We start from the raw sequence: 20,685 nt of genomic DNA, 5'->3' as shown, positions 1-20,685 counted from the left end.
AAAAGTGCAACATTGAGTTAAACAATTTAAATGCAAACTGAGAATGGCGGTCAATTTAAATGAATGCTTAAAGAGATTTAACATTAAATGCTTGCTTGAATAAGTAAAGAAAACTTAAACCCCTTGGCACTCTCCATTAAGGACGTGGCAGCTGGTTCTTGTGTGAAACCCTGCGTGTTGTGCTTCTTAAAAGCCAACAAAACCGTGACACCTTTCATGCCTTGACACCACACACCTACTCCTACCTAATCTACTTCTTCATTTCTCAAACTCCGTCTCGGGCTTTCTTCCAAAGTGTCACACCATTCTCCTCTAAATCTCCCACACACAGCTAAAAAATAAACGTCCCCTCAACAATGCTTCTTTATGCGCGCACACCAACTTCCTACTTTATGCTACCCGTATCTCGGTCTCAATATTCATACTGAAACATTAATATTATTTGAGTGGGAGAAAGAATATTACTCCCGTTTCTTTTTTCATCTCAATTTTTAAAATTATTTGTTTTTTTTTTTTAAATTTAGCCCAACAAGCGTTAAGCAATATATTTAAAATATTAGTTATAATCTTTTTATTTAAAATCCAAACATCTTAGTTAAAATTAAAAAGAGAGGCCCATGACTGAGAATATGGAGACATAAGGTTTGGGGTGGTTGTAACTAAACTATTGTCGACAAGTTATTACTTCGACCAAGACAAATCATTATATCCTAGGAGTTTTTTTTCTTTTAAAAAAAAAATTACTTTTATCAGTGTCTGTCTAAGAATCAATTTGACCAATAATTAGCTTTAGTTTAAGAGTGACCTTGTCTCACTCTAATAAATGTACAAAGAGGTGGTTTTACCAAATCTAATAAATGCAGTTTTTTTTAAATCAACACAAATAAATTATTATCCATTGTTCTGTAAACTACCTATTTCTTCATTTCTTATTACCTCCATTTCTTATTCAACACTAAATAATTTGTTTTATGATATACCCGTCACTTTTTGTCTTACTCTAATAAAAACATTTTCTATAATTTGTGATATAATTCTTTGAAATTTATTATTCAAAAAATTAATTTCAAAAGTTTTATTCTTATTCACATGCTTTTTTTAATATATAAAATTTATTATATAACTCATGAATATTGAAAGGAAAGACAAATAATAAGAATATAAATTTTTTTTAATAATTTAATATGATTTGTGTGTACCGATTTGGGATTTTTTTTAATATGATTTGTGTGTTTTGGGGGTGGGGTTTTGGATTATGATTTGGAAATTTGGGGTTTCTATGCTTGTAAAGTTTTCTTGCAATTTGAGATTTGAAATTAGGGTTTTAATTGTTTTCTGGTTTTGAGAATTTATGTTCTTGTTATCTAATTTTGCGATTTTTGTTCTTGTTATCGAGTTGGGTTTTTAAAAAAAATTACATATAAGAGCACATCATTTAAAAAGAAATAAATAAAGGGCTTTGGCATCGGTTCTAGCCTGAACCGCTGTCATAGGTCCATGTTATTACCTCGGTTCAACCGAGGTAATAAGTCCTCCACCACTTTTTTTTATTTTTCTTCCTTACTATTTTGGGTGCAGAAGAATCGAAACAGGAACCTTGGGCATATTACCTTGGTTGGAACCGAGGCCAAAAGTCTAACCTTTATACCCCGCTAGTATAGGCCTTGGGTCGAAAATTGAAGCGTATTGTCAAAAACAACCGTTGTTGTTTTCCTTTGCTGCACTAGTGACCATTAGAAAAATGGTCACTTAGTGGAAAAAGTGGACATTAATGGTTTGGAGAAAAATTGTTTTCAGACTTGCATAACCAAGCTTGAGCTCAGTATCACAACAATATTATTCAATGTCATTTCAGAAAACAGTCAACTAATTTTGAAAATCATTTATGTGTTCAAATAATAAAATTGTTATTCGTAACGTGATTCAAACAGTTATGTCGTTACTACCACCACTCCTCCCTGCCACCACCACGATCCCCATAATCTCCAACACCTTCAATTCTCGTGTTCGTTTACCACCCTTGCCTGAATTTTTTCTTCTTGCAATGACGTCAATGACAACTTTTGCCACAACTCTCCTTCTCAATCCTTGGCATTGACCAAACACATAATATTAAATTTCATGTTTTGAAACACAATAATTTTCTTCGAATTATCAATCCGAAATATACTTCGTTACATTACAGATTGTGCATTTCGAAAAATCTATTTATGTTTCAGAATATTGAATCTAAAATGCTTTACCTAATCCAAAAATTTATTTTGGATTTCTCAAATAGGAATGCATAAATACAAATATGTTATGAAATGCTCAATCTGAAAAATATTTCTAGATCCAGTAATACATTTTGAATTAAGAGATCTAGAACCTACTAAAACTCACATCACCCTACACCCTATTTCCACACCGAAGAAGATTTGGGACAGGGGTTAAATGAAACTTCTCATATTTTATTTTAGGGGTGTAGGAAGTAAAAATGAATGCAAGGGAGAGACCCTTCTAATGACATTGGAATTGGATGGGCCCAAAATCCCCCAAACCGTACCGGGCGTTCATATTACACTGATTACAGCAGCCCAAAAGACAAAATAAAAAACAAAGACAAATTGATGTAGCAGCATAAAGAGTGTTTCACCCTGCACCTCCAACCATTTCACTCTACACCTCCAATTTCCTAAAATGCCCCTAATTTTTAAAGTTTAATTTTTCGATTAGTGAGAATTTCGGTTCGCACATTGACTCCACCTCCATTTTCCTCTAATCACCAAACATGCATTCCTGCTGCACCTGTGCATCCCTTCACTCCTGTACCCCTGCATCCTTGCATCCTGCACCCCATTTCATCTTTATAAAAAAACACACACTACACCCCCTGCACCTTTGAACTATAGCTCTTTCATAATATTTTTTCTATTGAGCTCTTTACTTTGCAGCTCATATATGTGAGTGAGTGTTGTCTAAAGATATTTCTCAGAATTGTTCGAGTGGAGCTTAAAGTGGTTGACTAGCTTTGTGGTGGTGCACTTGGAGTGCAGCTTGTTAGGTCATTCTTCTTTGTGTTTTTGCTGAAGAGGGAGGTTAGTATTTTTTTTAATCTGTCTGCATATAGTTGTTGGTTGCATTGATACTAATATTGATGGAGTGGTATTTTATTTATGTTAATCTGTTTGCATGCATGAAATGAAAAACCGAAATTAAACTTATCGGTTGTGGAGAACCGATGTAGGGGACTCAGATGTGGATAGCCGATTACAAACCTTTGGATTTAGATATCCGACTTTTATTAAAACCGAAATTGAACTTATCGATTGTGAAGAGCCGATGCAGGAGACTCGAATGTGGAGCGAAGCTTCGGATTTAGATATTCAACTTTTATTATATTCATTGAACATTATATATTTGTTATATTAGTTTAATATTTTTTTAATTTTATGTATGAGTTTATAATGTATTATATAATTTCTAATTAATATAAAATAATTTTATGAATGTATTAAAATAAATAAAACTAATTTTGAATAAAAAAACTGAAAATGAAAGAATCGAATATGAGTATCCGAAGGCAGCATCAGACGTGGATATCCGATTATCACCTATTCGAACGTGAAAATCCGACTAAAGTTTACTAATTTATATAAAAGTTTAATTATATTTTTTATTTAATTATTTTATTAGTTTATAATTATTTTTAAAATTATGTACTAACTTTGTAATGTAATTATATAATTTTTAATTAATATAAATTAATTTCAATAAATTTATTAAAATTAATAAAATTTATTTTGAAAAAAGATAAACTTAACGCTAATCAGATATGAAAATTCGAATTTGTAGAAACTGGATGTAGAGATCCCATGGTGAAAGTTTCGAATATCAATATCCGAATATGTTATATATAAAACTTTATTTATATTACTGTTTTAATTATTTTACTAGTATTTTATTAATTTGTAATTATTTTTGCATGTTGTTTTTAATTAATATTTTTTAACTAGGTTTGTTGTATAAAAATTTCATAAAACTAGTTAACTTCATTTTTATAATTATTAATTTTTGTTAATATAAAAAAGGCATTTTAAATATTTAATTTTTATAATATTTTAGATAAAAAATGTATATGAAATTTTTTAATAATTTTTTATATAGTTTTAAGTTTATTTAATTTGACGTTTTTTTAAGTTGATTACATTGTTAATAAATTTATAATTGTATAATGTATTGTATTAGCTTTTTATTTTATAATATAATTATAAATTTTAAATTTTTTGTATTATTTTTTTTATTTTGGTATAGGTGATTATAGTCTAAATAGAAGAATATCGTTATGGAATGAATTCTGAAATAAATTTTAGCATGGGATCAAAATTTTCGTCCTTTATAAATAAGGTCGATGAGGGAGATCTGACGAATCATTTCACAACAAATGAAATTTTTTCCGCTCGTGAAAACTTAGTTGAATGGGTAAGAGGGATTGCATATAATCTAGGATTTGTTGTGGTGATTATAAGATCCGATAAAGCTACCGATCAACCTGGGAGGAAGACGTTTGTGTTGCTAGGATGTGAAAGAGGCAGAAAATATAGAAAATACAAACCCGATGTCCAACCTAGTACGTATGGGACCCGAAAATGTGATTGTCCTTTCCAATTAAGGGGCAAGCCATTTGGTAATGCGATGGGTGAGTATTGCAAGTGATATGTGGATACCACAACCACGATTTAATAGAAACTTTAGTGGGGCATCCTTATGCTGGTAGGTTAAATCCTACTAAACAAGTAGTACTTGTTGATATGACTAAAACCCAAGTAACACCGGAAAATATTTTGTTGACTCGAAAAGAAAATAATGATCATAATGTAACTATAATAAAACAAGTTTACACAACAAGGTATACAAACAAATGCTCATTGAGAGGGTCGAGAACTGAGCTGCAATAATTGATGATGATGTTGGATCACGACATGTACATACATTGGAGTAGATGTGTGGAGGATTCTGAGGTTGTCAATGACCTCTTTTGGACACATCCTGATGTTATCAAGTTATTGAATGCATTTAATGTTGTTTTGTATATGGATTCAACTTATAAAACAAATAAATATCGGTTGTCGTTGTTAGAGATTGTTGGTATGACATCTACTGGGTTAACCTACTCAGCCGCATTTGCATTTGTCAAGGTTGAGTTTGCTCACTGGAACTTAAAGAAAGTATTGGGAAACAGTATGGGAGATCTTTGTTCTTGTTGGGATGCCACTCATAATGTCATTGTGTTGCAATATAATAAGATCAAAGTGTCGTTCGAAAGCAGTCTCAATCTTGTGAGTGAAGCTTATAAAGGCATATGATACAAAAGACTTGTTGGACAAGTATCCAGATATGCTTTGGGACTAATAGCTGAAGAATTAGAACGAGTAAATCTTATAGGACTCAATAGGGGAAGATGTGGATGCATACTTAGACGGACCTATAGTGTCCCCTGTGCCTGTGAATTAGCATGTTATGCCCTTGGTATGATTCTAGGTGAATTTCATGTGATGAGAACAAGGTTGTCTATTTCAAATATTGTATCAAATGAATCACAACCAGAGTTATCCATACAATGTGAGCTTGCTATGGTTGAAGAAAAATTTAAGGAGGTTGAGATTGAAGGTAAAGTGACGATTAAATAAAGGTTACTTGACATTATTTGTCCTACAATTACATCTATGACACCTCCATTGCATAAAATTAAGACGAAGGATGCACAAAAGAAAAAAATTTAGAGAACATAGATGTCTACAAAGCGTGATCCCTCATATTTTGAGCATGTAAACACATTTCAGTCAACAATTTGCGAAAAACAAATTTCAACTTAGGATAAATCTATGCAACGAAGGAGAGTACCTATGATAAACCAATTTCATCCTATTTGTCAACCATACATTCTCAATGTTGTTGATGTCATTGATGATGGTCACTGTGGCTATAGATGCATTGTTGCGTCATTGGGACTCGGAGAAGATATTTGGCCCATTATACGAAATCTTTGATGGTGGACCAACAATCAACGGTACGCGTTCCTTTACTTGACAATGTATTTATTATTTGTTTTATTAGTTTTATCATAATAACAATTTGTTTTATTCCTTATAGGCTAATGCAACCAAGTGGATGACTATACCAGACATTGGGTATGCAATTGCTAATCGCTATAACGTCATCCTAGTCTGTCTTTCATATAGTCAGAATTATACGATATTCCCATACGTACCAGACCACCTTCTAATGTAAGACAACATCACTTAGTATGTATAGGACACATTAACGACAATCATTTTGTACAGGTAATGTTATTATTATTATTTCTAATTTCAAAAAATAAGATTTTTTACTAATAGGAAATTTACAGGTTGAACTAGAATATGGTTGTCCTTTGCCTATGATAGATGTGATATGCTCAAGTCATTGTTATCCAGAGGCGCGAATGTGGTCATATTCATATACAAATAGGATGCAAACATTTTCAGAGTTGATGGGTGTTACTACCTCCTATGTTGACTTAGTAGATTCATGATGTGATGTTGTTTTAATTCAAAAATGTAATGTAAAGAAACATTAAATATCATGCATATATAAAATTTAATGTTATTTTACAGGAAAAAATAACATAAGAAATGAGTCCAAAATAATTATTTAATGGGGTACAAAAAAAGTGTAAAAGCTAATTCAATTTGAAGTAGATCGTCTTCAACGAACATGCCTGTCACGAAAATTCCTGGCAGCTATCCTCGTCGGTGAATACTCTTCAACGGTTGCTTCAGCTAAATCCAGTAGCTCCCGTGCATGAGTGTATCCTACCGTCCCCTCAGAAATTTCCCTACAAGAGAGCATTTGTTGTAACCTTTTGGCAAATATCCTCATTACACCCTGCATTATAACGATGACACACAATTATATAAACAATCACAACAAAATTATATAACATAAACAATGTAGGTAAACATACAAGCAAACCAGACTGTGAAGCCGATTTAGGACGTTGCAGCACTTCATGAGGAATGTCACGAAGACTCGGCTGGTCGTCATTGGCAGCAAGAATATTGTAAGGATGAGATTTCATCCTAAACCAAGGAAGGTAACCATCAACACAATCAGATGGGAATATGCCGAGAGACACATCCCTAACAACGTGATCATGACAGTGCAACCAGACATCATCAATCGCCAGTATGTCCGCATCTGCAACAACGGGTGGGTCACGAGGAATCGATGGACTACTTAAATCCAAACTGCCTCAAAACAAGCTCAGAAAAATGTCGGCACAACGTCTCACCAATCCTGATTCATCCCGAGAACACACAAAGGTCGTAAAAAGGACGAGTCTCCCGATGTGATTCATAAGGGTACCAGATGACTGAATCATATGCCAGTGCATCCAAGTGTACCCTGACCTCTAAGAGGGTGGAACCCTGCCTCGGTGACTCCCACTTTACAGCACGTGGTCTGTCTTCCATGTACAAAGACATCAGACGCCTTCTTCCCAATGTAGGGAAGTGCTCATATATCCAACTCTACAAAACAAAAAATTATAAATTATTTCATAATCCACAGCGAAAAAATTCAACCAAATCAAATTGTAAACTAAATTTCTACCTGTAACAGAGTCAAATAACCTGCCATCTGTCTGGTCGAAGCCAAGATGACATCTCCTAGCAACAAATAAAAGAGAGTAAGGATCAGAAAATTCAAACGCTGTGTTTTTATACTGGTTCGGCCAAGCCTACATCCAATGTCCTTCCAACCACAGGAAGTAAATGCAGTATAAAGATCAAGGTTTTTACAACAAGGTTTTTATAGAGACCTCACGTCAAAAATATAAAACACATATGTAACCCTCTAATCTAATATAGGTAGTAAACAACAAGACCAACAACAAGAACACCCTCTTCTGTTGTCTAACCCTGTGAGGTACCCTCAAAGTCAAGAACACCACCGTTCTTCTTCCTGTAATCACAACAGGGAAACCAAGCCAATCTTAAAAAGATTGCAAATCCTGATCACGCAAGAAACTCCCAAATGTGTAGATTGATTAGACGTTTGAAACACAGCAAGTCCTACTCCTCAACAAATCTCAGAATCCTTGATCACCATGGTCAATCTTTATTCTTGGAGCTTTTCCCTTCTCTATAAGATCACACAACTTTCTGTAAAAATATGAAAGTGTTAGAATCACAAAAGTTCTTACAGAATTCAAATAAGAGTCAATTTATAATTAAGCACATATTAGACGCATTTTAATCGACTTTTCTACTAATGTAATCGAATACACCATTCAGTTATAATAATTTAGCAGCAATCACAACAATTAATTGACTGTACAATTAATGTAATCGAATATCATTTAATGCTTGGTCAACACAATTAAAAATATGACCGTTATGTTAGTTGTGACAAGCATTTAACAGTTTTTCAAAACATCAACTAACTTAGTCGAATACAAATCACATGCAATCGATTAAGCAACAATACTTAGCACAGCTTTGAAAACTTTTCTTGAAAAATCTCACAGCACACTTGAAAAGATTTTGTGCAAACACACGAGTTTTAATCGATTCACCCCATAATGTAATCGACTTAAAACTACTGTTTGGCCACATATTTAAAGTTCAAATAAAGTGCATGTGGTTTTCCTTTTCCAAAAACATATGTCATGCATACACATATAAAATCACATAGTTAACACAGTGATATGCAATGAACAACACAATCATGTTCTCATATATGCTCATACAGATTTAACACAGTAAAGAACAACATCTAACATGTAAACACAAAGCATGTAACACAGAATATACATGTGTTATTAATTATGTGTTGTCATCATAAAAAACACATATATCAATAGTATGCAATGCTCCCCCTGTCATTATGCATGTATTAATCTCAAGTCACATATGCACAATGCAGTACAATTAGAGTATATATCAGAGCATGTAATAGGATATTCCAGCATTGTATCAGAGCACATGTATAACAGTATAAACAAAGCATAGTTGATTTAAATTTCAATCATCAAACACAGTTTAATCTCTTATCATCTCAGAACATAGATACAACAGATAAGCATATAGATATAAGCAGAATAAACATTCAATCAGAATATTAAACAAGGTTTAAAGATAACAGATATTCCAGGTTTGGAAACTTCAACCAATGTCGAAGCTCAATTGATTTGATCACAGTCATAATCGACTTCTTGCTGTAACACTTTGTTGATTTCTCAGATTCACACAGTCAGCAAGCAATGTTCCTACAAAACCTTTCATGGTTTATCCAGATCAAGCATTTTAGAATCAATGTATTACAGGAATTATCACATGTAATGTATGAGTATGCAAAGATATGAATGTAACAGTAAAATGTAACACATTGCATACACTCATAGTGTACATCTTGTTGTTAATTTCTCTAAAGAAGGATTAGTTCAAACACTAAAATAAATCTAAAGAAGTGTTTACACAATTAAACATAAAAAATTGAGATAGCCAAATTGTCACGTAAAAAAAATACAAAATAGGTAAAAATACTAAAATAGAGTATAAATAATCAAATGAGAAACTTAAAATTTAGTTGAAACTGAAAGTGATAATTCACCATTTGAATAAAACTACACAAATAAAAAAGTTCTAATCAAGATTGTGAAGAGGAAAAGATGTGAGTGAATTTTGTGGATATAATCCTTAAAAATTAGAAGAGAGGGGCAAAAAGTATGCAGGGAAAGAAAAAAACAAGAGTTATGAAACTAAACACTGGAAAAATAATGTATATATATATATATATATATATATATATCAATCTTTTAAATTACTTAATAAATTATAAATATTTTAATAATTTAAATGAGGACAAGTATAAGTATTGGGACGCGAACGAGGTAGATATGTACTTATCCATCCGTGTCCCTGTACCTAATTAAAAAAGTTGAGTATTACCTTTATCAATACTTGTATCCAGTCAATGCAAGGATTTCTTGTCAAAATAGGGACAAGTTTATATAATATCTCCAAGGACAAGTTTATTTGCTATCCCTATTCATCTATATCGCAAACCTTGAATCATTTTCACCTAAAACTATCTTAATGAAGGAATGTAGTTCTCATGACCAAGTGACATTAAAGATTTCCCGATTTGACACACACATGTGACAACATCATTTGTCATATCAGAAAATTATTAACATCACTTGGTCACGAGGACTGCATCCATCTATTAATAAAGTTTGAAATAAAAATGATTCAACGTGTGAAACATGAACGAAATCCAATTGCATATGAAAGTTAACAAACTAAAAACATTTTCAACCTTATAAATTTTTTATAAAAATAAATTTTATAAACATTAATTAAGGGATGATAATTTTTAAAGTGTACTTAGCTAATAAAAGATAGATAAAGTAGTTAAATTTTGCTTTCATGAGATTTGGTGCCATTTAAGAAAAGAAATAAGATAAAAATGTAAGGTTATTTTTTATTATAAATTGTAACTTTATAAAACATTTAAACAAGAACTAGTCTCTTGACCCGTGTGCACCCACAAACCTTTTTTCTTTTAGATGGGATGAAAAGAAAGACCAAGCCTAAAGGGCCAGCTTAGTTAGATCGACCAGTCCATCCTTCCTGACCATCTTGTCATTTTGTCCATCTAGGCTAGTCCAACCATCCAAGCCAACCCAACCATCCTGGCTAGCTCAATAGGACCAATCGCCAGACCATCCCGTGAGTCATTCCGTCTAGAAAATTTTGACAATTCAAGCTAGCTGGGCCATATTAGTAAGACCATCCATTGAGAATCTTCAAAATTTGATCATGAGGTTCTTACCTTCATATGCACAACCAATGGTCCATCAGCCTCACCCCAGCAGAATCAAGATGAAGAAGGCAATAACTATTAAAAGATTAAAAAATAATATTTTAAAAGTGATAGTGATTTAAAATTAGTAAGATACGATTATGTTAATATTAAAAAAATTTAATATAAATAGTTTTGTTGTAAAAGATTTTTTTTTATTTTAAAACATATAATTTTTTTAATTGAGTTGTTAAATTTGGATAGTTGAGCACGTTGAAATTTTGTTGTGTTTTAGTATGTTGATTGATTTTAGTTTGAATGTGTGTTGTTTGGTATAGGGAAAATCCAACTATGATAGCTTGTTAAATGTTACTTGTTTTGGTTGTTTGAATTGATTAAATTGATGTTACAATTAGTTGACATTGTTGTTGAATCGTGGTTTGGTAATAGGTATAAGTGATGGTTTGAAATTAGTCTAGAATTGGTGTTTGACAGATGAATTTTTATGGGGATCTTTTATTGAATGAGCTTGATGTTTGGAATATGAGTTTATGCATTTTAGGAGTTGGTTAGCTACTTGTACTGCTGCAATTTGGTCTTTGGTATGTTGAATATGTTGTTTGGTTTGTGGTTAATTTTTGTTTTATCTAATGGACTGAGTCATTGGCCAATGGAGTAAATTGGTATTCAATATGATGTTTAATGATGTTTTTGAATCAATCGCAGTGTCAAGAATACCAATTTTTTCATTTAGATAAGGCTTGAGTACAATTAGATCAAGAATAAAAGTTTCTAGTTTCTGGTGTGGCATTGAGTGGTTCTATGTGGCATTGACCACTGCAAAGTCAAAGAGATCCTGTGTCATATGGCATTGAGCGGCACTTTTGAGCATTGAGTGTCATTATCTTCTGTACGCCTGGAACCTTTCCTCCATAATTCGTTGGGCGAGAGGTGGACTCACTGCGCAAACATGTTTTCATGAGCATTGGCGTTCATTGAGCGCTCCCTACTCTTGACACTACAAAAAAGAAGGGCATTATCGAAGGCCAGAAGCCCTCGGAAACAGCCCAAAACCGTCGGTAAAAGGTAATTACAGACGGCTTATCGACGGCCAAAAAGCCCTCGGTAAATCCCTTGTCGCTAACAATTACCGAGGGATTTTGCCCCTCGGTAATTTCCGAAGGGCAAAAGCCTTCAGTAATTACCGAGGGGCAAAAGCCTTCGGTAATTTTCGAAGGACAAAAGCCTTCGGTAATTTCCGAAGGGCAGAAGCCTTCGGTAATTACCGAACGTGGGTATTTACCGAAGGGCAAAAGCCTTCGGTAAGTTCGAGGGAAATGTAAGAGACAATTGTATTTGTTATGAATCCAACGACATAAACAAACCTGCATAGCAGTTTTCAAACACAAACAGACCTGCATAACAGTTTTCAAGCACATACAGACCTGCATAATGTGCATCTCAAAGATGCAATCATTGATCAATAGTATCCACAGAACATCAATTAATCCATAGAACATGTATTTATAGTTAAAACATAAAACAATGTAACATAATGATGTTCTAACATCCAAAGTCATCCAGTTTATCTAACATCGAAATGATCTAAACTCCAAATGTTCTAATATCGAAATGTTTGTATAACAAGTAATAACAAAATGAAACTAATAATGTACATAGTTATCATCAGAATGATATTCATCATCCTACTCCTCTATTGATGGCTAGACTAGTGTGGGTTGGACTGATGTGGGCTGCTGAGGGGCAGCGGGTGACAAGGAGTCGTGGCTGGGTCGGAGGGATATTGACATCATCCTGTGAAGTTTGAGGCAACACTCTCATGACCAGGGCCTTAAAGTTTGTAAACTCTGCTCTCAGATCAGTGATTTCCTGGTCACGTTGCTCGAGTGCTTGCGTGAGGCGGAGAACGACCTCGTCAGGAGCAGTGGTGAAAGAAGAAGGTTGGTGCTTCAGAGTACCTCCTCTCGATGTTGTATAGTTTGCAGCAAGTTGTCCTGCACCGTACAATCAACCCTTTTTCTTCCCACCAACGATCTCGACCCAGCACTGTGTCCTACATATGTCGTCTTCTGCATTACTGCCATCATCCGGTGTAGGAGCTGACTCATGTTCAGATCTAACCTGTAAAAGTCTCGTAGAAAATTCTTCCTATTGAAACATTAAAAGCAATGTTAGGGAATGATAGGATAACATAAATGAAAAATTAGTAAGTCTTATAGTGTTATTTGCTTACATGAGTCTTCCGAGATCTTTCATCAACGAATTGATTAGTGTCCTTCCTTACATGAGTCTGTGCAAAGACGACCTCATCAACATGGACCGTCCGTCCCAGAGCTTGTGCCTGTAAGATAATTTACAATTACAAGTGTACATATGAAATAGAAAATACATAACTTATATATGAAAGAAAAAGTTATGTAATGAAATTTTACCATACGAATGGCATGCTCATGAATGGTGATCGATCCACCAGTATGCAGGGTGTCACCCTTTTCAGGTGCTCTAATTCTCTGCGCCTTGGCACACTTATTGCGAAACTCTACTGTATTCCAATGAGCCAGTAAAGAGTTCAAAATTTGTTCTCCTAGCCAGTAAGGGCGCTCTCCTGCATTGCGGGCATCCCTGAACATCTCTGACAGCCGATGAGATGCTTTCATGTGGAAATTTCTGTGTATCTGTGTTTCATGTTCAGGTTTCCACTACACCTTCATCTGTAACATTAAACAGAACAAAAATTGATTAATGAACATACTAAAATAAGAGGGACAATTAGTTTAATGGATTGTTCACCTGAAAGCGCTCCCAGAATGACTTTCTGTCGTCATCAGGTATTGCTCCCCAAGTAGGCCATGGACTTTAAAACTGTTGCTTAATTGAACGTGTGATGGCCTGGGAAGCAACCCTAGATGGAATAAACCTGCATAATAAAAGTCATTTCAATTACAGTAAGGTATAAACATCAAATTATATGAAGAGATTAAAATCTTACCCTTTACCATACGGCTCAATCCATGATCGATCATGGAGGGGCGGATCAAGACCTTCACCATCACCACTTGAATCTGGATCAGTAGATGGTGTCACAGTCTCAGAAGGCGGTATACAAGATGAGGAAGGTATAGACGTAGGGTCAGGGAGAGGAGTGGGGGTAATAACCACAGGGGGAGGAGTGGGGGTTATAATCATAGAAGGAGGAAGAGGGTTTGCTGTAGGGGTAGTAGAAGGGTGTGTTGCAGGAGTAGGAGAAGGGTGTACTGTAGGGGTAAGAGGTTGTATTGTAGGGGTAGGAGGAGGCCCCACAGATGATGTACCGGGGGCAGCAATGGTAGGTAGTCTAGCAAGCACCCTAAGTACATACTTTGGTGCCTGTCGTTGCCTCTTTTTAGGCCTTGCTACCCCCTTTCCTTTATCAGGACGTTCTGAACCTTGTCCTGTCATTACTGCATTGAAATGGTTACAAATAAAGGAAAAAAAAAAGAAATGAATAAGGAAGGATCAATCAAACAAGCACATACACTGCTGCCACAAGAACATCATACACATTCCAGAAGAACATCATACACATTCCAGAACATTGTAACTCATAATGAATTTTTAAACGCACAACTTACCTCAACAAAGATAGCACTTGACGATCGCAACCTTTGTACAGCATGACACTGACACAAGCCCACAACGGCCCCTCCAACGAAATCCCTCAACCACGTTCCTTCAATCACATACTAACAAGTGAATGAAAAGTAGATGAAGGCAGCAACACTGTCTAGGCTTCAACAATATGAACATGAGAATGTGAATGAAATTCTGTGGAACTTACCTCTACCGAGATAGTCCTTCACGAGCACGACAACAACAGAAGCCCACTACGGCCCCTCCAACAAAGTCCCTCAACCTCAACACCAACAGCCCTCAACGCAGCGACCAACCCGCTTAAAAACCTTACCGACGGCTTAAAAGTCTTTGGTAATTATCTCAATACCAAATGCTTAAAAGCCTTCGGTAATATGCCGTCTGTAATTCGCAATTTTCCAGTAGTGTGAGCCATTGCATGTTTCTGATTTTTGGATTTTTGCTCTGTTTGAATTAAGACACTTTGGATTCTATGCATGTGTATTATTATATTAGTGATGTTTCAGGCTGATATTTGAATATGAGTAGGTATGGTATTTGGTTGTTCCTTGGGCATAGGTGTTTGACGGAGTAACCTTGTGTGGTACCTTGGGTGGGCAAGCTATTCCACAATACAAGTGCAAGTCCCTACAGTTTGTCATCAATACATGTATCCAGATGGTCAAGTCTAAAAGGAATAATTGTATGTCTTAGGATTGATTGATTGATCTATGTTATATGCTTACTCCTATAAAAGTGCTGAATGATTGTTTTTGGTACATTAGCTTACCCTTTTCTTTTTTTTTTTGTTAATTTGTATGTTTCTTCTTTTTTGCAATGATCACTTTAATGATGTGAGCAGATAAATAAGTTCTAATTGATCCAATGTGGAACGAGATTGAAACTTAGAAATAAATAATTTTTGCTTTCTATTTTATCAGTCTTGGAAATCAGTATTACACTTTTGTTTTCAATGTAATAGAATACTTAGAGGTACAACGTCCTCATATGTGTTTATATTTAATGTCATTATTACGTGTGAGATAATTGTAATAGCCTTATATAATGTTCTTTTGGTGTTATATATTCTTTCAATTGTTTATATATATGATCTTTCTTTTTGTAGTTAATTATATATTATTAAAATAAAATATTACATATTTATAAAGTATTTTATATATATATTATTAAATTAGTTTCATGTAAGTTATTTCCCTATTAGTTTTGTACTTATTTGAGGATTGAGATGAACAAGTGAAAGAAGAATTTGAAAAATTACGAACACCACCAAATTGAATGATTGTATGGTTTTGAGAAGAAACAAGTTGTTTATTGTTTTGTTTATTGCGTAGGTTAATTTTAGTTATTAATTTTGTAATTTATAAAGGATATGTCAGTATCTTTTACATTTATTTTCTTCTATACCAACAACAATGATTTTGATGACAAATTGAACAGTATGATAGCATTAGAATATATATATATAACCTAGTATTTGCCCAAATTATCCATCATTGATAAATCACGAAGAAATATTGGAAAGAAAATTACCATGTCTCTTTCGACAGAACACGCAGCCTCCGCCATCACTCGACCTTGTGCAAATTTTCCTCCAAGCTTTTGGGGCGATAGTTTCCTTCAGTACGATTCAGAATCACTGGTACTATATTTTACGTTTGAATTTGCAATTTTTAACTTTTATCTGCTCACAAACGTAATATTTTAATGATTATTGGCTAGTCTAGCTAGTTCCTCTGCAACAGATTCACCACGAGCACAAATATGTAAATAAAAAGATTATAAAGCTTCGGCCATTATTGGGTGAATGCAGAGCTTGAAACTTCTGTTTACAAACTGTGGCATTTGTTTTTGTTTTTGTTTTTTTGTTTTCAAAGCTGGACTTGTACACTATATAGTATTGGTATAATACATTCAGATAAATGAGAAAGAAAGAGACATTAGAGGCGGTGGATGGTCTTAGTTAAGTTACATTGTTGGGCAAGTATTTCGGTAGAAATAACTAAAGAAATACGCATTCTGGTATGATTTAATTTTATCACAGTAGTTACAAAATCTAAATTTTATTTTGATTAGTCCATAATTGAAACATTGTTTTCTACTTTTCTTTCACTATCTGGGCTTTCTGCTTCACAAAATAATGAAAATACCAGTTGTCAGAAAGATAAGGAAAGGATAATAATGGTTGTTCTTTTCTTTTTTTTTCTTTTTCTTTGCTCTCTCTTTCTTGGTGACTTTTTTTTCCTTTTTCACATCAAAGATCCTTTTTATGAAAGTTATTGTCTTTTTGTCTCTTATGAAAACCTAATACAAAAGATTGCATTATTTTAAATTATATAATAAATTGATAATTCGTAAAGAAAAAGTATCTCATTTTTTTTAATTAAGTCCGCGGGTCCAATAAATTAGTGACTCACCTGACAATCTATGCCACTAATATGAACATGAATAAAGACGACAATCAATCACATATATGCATTAATATTAACGTAGTCCAATTGTTTATTAATATAAATGACAATCAATATGTTTTAAATCTTTCTAAAACATATTGAAACATATTGACACAATGAAAGATTAAATCAATTTTAACCATTACAGCCTATTTAAGATCAATCAAGACTTTACAAAATCTTTTAGAGATATATAGAAAATCCTCCTACATCAATTATGTTTTTATTGTGTAAGCTTAGTATAGGTTTCGAATTAGTCACACGTGCATGTTTTTAGTTCCTCTTTCCATCCCATCTTCATTACAAAACTTCTTTCTTTGCAACTGAATGCAGGAAATCAATGACAATATGAAGCAACAATTTCAAATGCAGAAGGAAGAAGTGAAGAAGATGTTTCTATCTTCAAGCAATAGTATCTTACAAAAACTAAATTTCATTGATTCCTTGCAACGTTTGGGTATATCTTATCATTTTCAACATGAAATTGATGAAGCATTAGAGCAAATCTACAACTCGTCTACAAATGATAATGTCATAATAGAAGAAGGTTGTCTTCACTATGTGGCGTTACTATTTCGTTTGCTTAGGCAAAGAGGGTATCATATTTCCTCAGGTATCTAGAACTTTGCCACCATATCTACATTACAAAGCGATTCATGAACCATATTATATGCATAGATCATGTATAATCCAACTAATGTATTCTACAGATATATTTAACAAATTCAAGAACAATAAGGGAGACTTTGATCAAAAGATTGCCAAAGATGTACAAGGATTGTGGAGTTTGTTTGAAGCTTCACAGTTAAGGATTCACGGGGAAGATATATTAGATGAAGCACTTGATTTCACACAAACTCATCTAAATTCCTTGATTAATCAATTGAGTTCGTCCTTTGCTGCACAAATAAGTTATGGCTTAAGGAATCCTCTTCATAAGGGAGTTCCCAGGTTGGAGGCCAGACGTTACATTTCCTTTTATGAATCAAATCCTTCCCATTGCAAAGTTCTTCTTACATTTTCAAAACTAGATTTCAATATGCTACAAGGATTGCACAAAATAGAAGTCGGGAGTATCACCAAGTAAGTATTAAAAATCTGTAACCGTGTACTCGTAGAATAAATAGTTTTAATAAAACATGAAAAACTAAGAAAAGTTCACCACAAGCAAAATTACTATATTCATTCATAACATTGCCTTATGCTGATGCAACAAAACATTTAAATCATAAAAGATGAAATAGTTAAGTTGCTATTAAGCTATCAACTATCAATATGACATTAGCTGTGTTTTTTCTCTATGCAGATGGTGGAAAAAGTCAGAATTTGCAACAAAGGTCCCATATGCAAGAGAAAGGGTAGCAGAGTTTTATTTATGGCCAATTTCCATGTCTTATGAAGCTGAATATAGTATTGCACGAAGGATAGGGAGCAAATTAATTGGGTGTATCTCTCTTCTAGATGATACTTATGATGCCTACGGAACAATAGAAGAACTTGAACTCCTCACACAGGCAATTCAGAGGTTGATCTTAGTTCAAATTATATGATATTATCACAATGGGAAATTTAATGATTTGAAAAGCCTTCACCAGTTGATTATTTTTATTCTACTATTTCAGTCTCATGAGTTTATTGTTTTCAAATTTGAATTCATAATTCTCCTTTTGTTCGTATGAATTTCAGATGGGATATTAGTTCCATTCAGTCTCTCCCAGATAGCATGAGAGTAGTGTTTAATGCAATTATAGAAGTGTGTGATGAAGTAAAGTTGGCTACGATAGAGAGTAAAAACTCGAACACAGTGGTGCAATGTGTTAAAGAAGCTGTAGGTTTTTCATTCATATAGCTTTTAACTAGTCGATTAATTAATGTTTTGCATCATTTTCCTATAAAGTAACTAATTAACATTCAAATTATTTTACTTGCAGTTTCGTAACTTGGCACGAGCCTACTTGACTGAAGCAAAATGGAGTCAAGAGATTTGTATTCCAACATATGAAGAATATAAGGATAATGGAGTTATATCTTCTGCATATCCTATTATTATAACATCATTTATTCTTCTGACGAAATCAGCACAATATGTGTTTGATTGGATTTCGAGTAATCCAACAATCATTAAAGTTGTTTCGCTTATTGGCAGACTTCAGAATGACATATCCTCACATAAGGTACAATATATATTTATTTTGATTCAAATCTACAAAAATTTAATGGTCCTTGGTGCCTTGGATTTGCTTTGATTATTTGTAGTTCGAACAAGAAAGAATGCACGTGGTTTCAGCTGTTGAATGTTGCATGAAACAATATGAGATTTCTGAGGAAGATGCGTACAAATTCATTAAAAAAGAGATTGAAGATTTGTGGAAGGTTATAAATGAAGAGTGTCTCAAGTCCGACCTTGTCACTAAACCTATGCTTGATTGTTTTCTTAGTGGAGCCCGCATAACTGAACTTGCCTATGAAAACTTCAAGGATAAATACACAGATGGGAAACTATGGAAGGATGACATTATTGCATTACTTGTGGATCCCATAAGCATGGAGGAACACGAGTTATCGAAGTGATATCCATTATAAAGAACTACATATATATTTATTCTACATGTTTTTTTTTTGAACGCGTTCCAATATTTTATTTCAAGTAACTACTCCAATGTTATGCAATGTATATTTTCATTGTTCTATATAAAGTCTTACTATCAGTTCTTTTTTTAGATTGGCGTAAATATTTTTTTCAAATTTATCAAAATTGAGTAAACTTTTAAAAAATTACACAGTAGATAAGTCCTTTCAATAATATGACTTTCAAATAAAAACATGATGTTTTTCACTATTTTAGACTAACTAGAAAGAAAGAAATCGTATTTTGAAAATGTGACAAATTTTTTATTTATTTGTTTATAGAAGTCAAGCTTTATAAATATTATCTCTCTTCTAGATACACCCTAAACCCTCGTTAAGGCCAACTCTACTATGAAATAATTAGCATCATCTTGGTCATCCTAATCGCATTGCAACTTCAAAATTAATTCTTTAATAAGAGTCAACCTAATCGACACTACTTATAGCCATTGTAAAACATACACTTTGATGAACTTTGCAGAAGCTGCTTAGCATGATACCTGATAACAATGTAGACATGATGACTCCATGCTTCATAGATTGATGGAAGGAATCTCGAATTTGGATGGATTAGCGAAAGCAAAATGATAACAGGTGTTTGGCGAAATGGTGTCAAGGGTGAGAAAGGAAACTCTCTATAAATGTTAGACTAATTTTAAAGGAAGGGGCTAATGGAAACTTTAACAGAAGCCCTACCCTAGTGACTTTTAAGCAGAAAAGTATTTGGAGTGATATCGACAAAGCTTTCCTATATCATATTTGAGTCTTAGTCAATACAAGAAATAAGACCAAATTATAATATATAACTGGGATGCAAACTTTATCTTACAAGTCGGTTTTGTGGGATTGAGTTAGACTTAAAAACCATCTTCTAATATGATATCAAAGCTCTTGATCTTGGGGCTCCGTTCCGCTGCACAGTCGCCTTGTCGTCACTGTCCGACCTCTGCCGCTACCGCCGTTGTTGGTTGGGGTTGTTGATAGGGCAGAAAGGTGCGCCCAACACCGGCGACCACAACTCCAGAAGTCACTCCGTGAGAGAAGCTGTCATGCACTGCCACGCGCCGCCACCGTCGCCGACACGTGTAGCCCACGCGCCCACCTCCGGCGAGACCCACTCGCCGCCGCC

General features: G+C 33.9%; 1 protein-coding gene across 1 annotated transcript; it reads left to right on the top strand.

Annotated features, from left to right (window-relative positions):
• The first annotated feature begins 15,992 nt into the window (after positions 1-15,992).
• LOC148196688 ((-)-germacrene D synthase-like) lies at positions 15,993-19,648 on the top strand. Its single transcript, XM_088093157.1, has 7 exons — positions 15,993-16,117; positions 17,262-17,541; positions 17,639-18,011; positions 18,235-18,453; positions 18,615-18,756; positions 18,860-19,102; positions 19,185-19,648. Exons 1-7 carry the CDS (start codon positions 16,010-16,012, stop codon positions 19,497-19,499), a joined length of 1,680 nt encoding a protein of 559 aa, XP_087949283.1. The 5' UTR covers positions 15,993-16,009; the 3' UTR covers positions 19,500-19,648.
• The last annotated feature ends 1,037 nt before the right edge of the window (positions 19,649-20,685 follow it).

The sequence above is a fragment of the Vigna umbellata genome, chromosome 6 (assembly GCF_029865625.1).
Source record: "Vigna umbellata cultivar VRB3 chromosome 6, Vumbellata_1.0, whole genome shotgun sequence".
NCBI classification, from domain to species: Eukaryota; Viridiplantae; Streptophyta; class Magnoliopsida; order Fabales; family Fabaceae; genus Vigna; species Vigna umbellata.
This window is presented reverse-complemented; position numbering and strand designations above follow the sequence as displayed.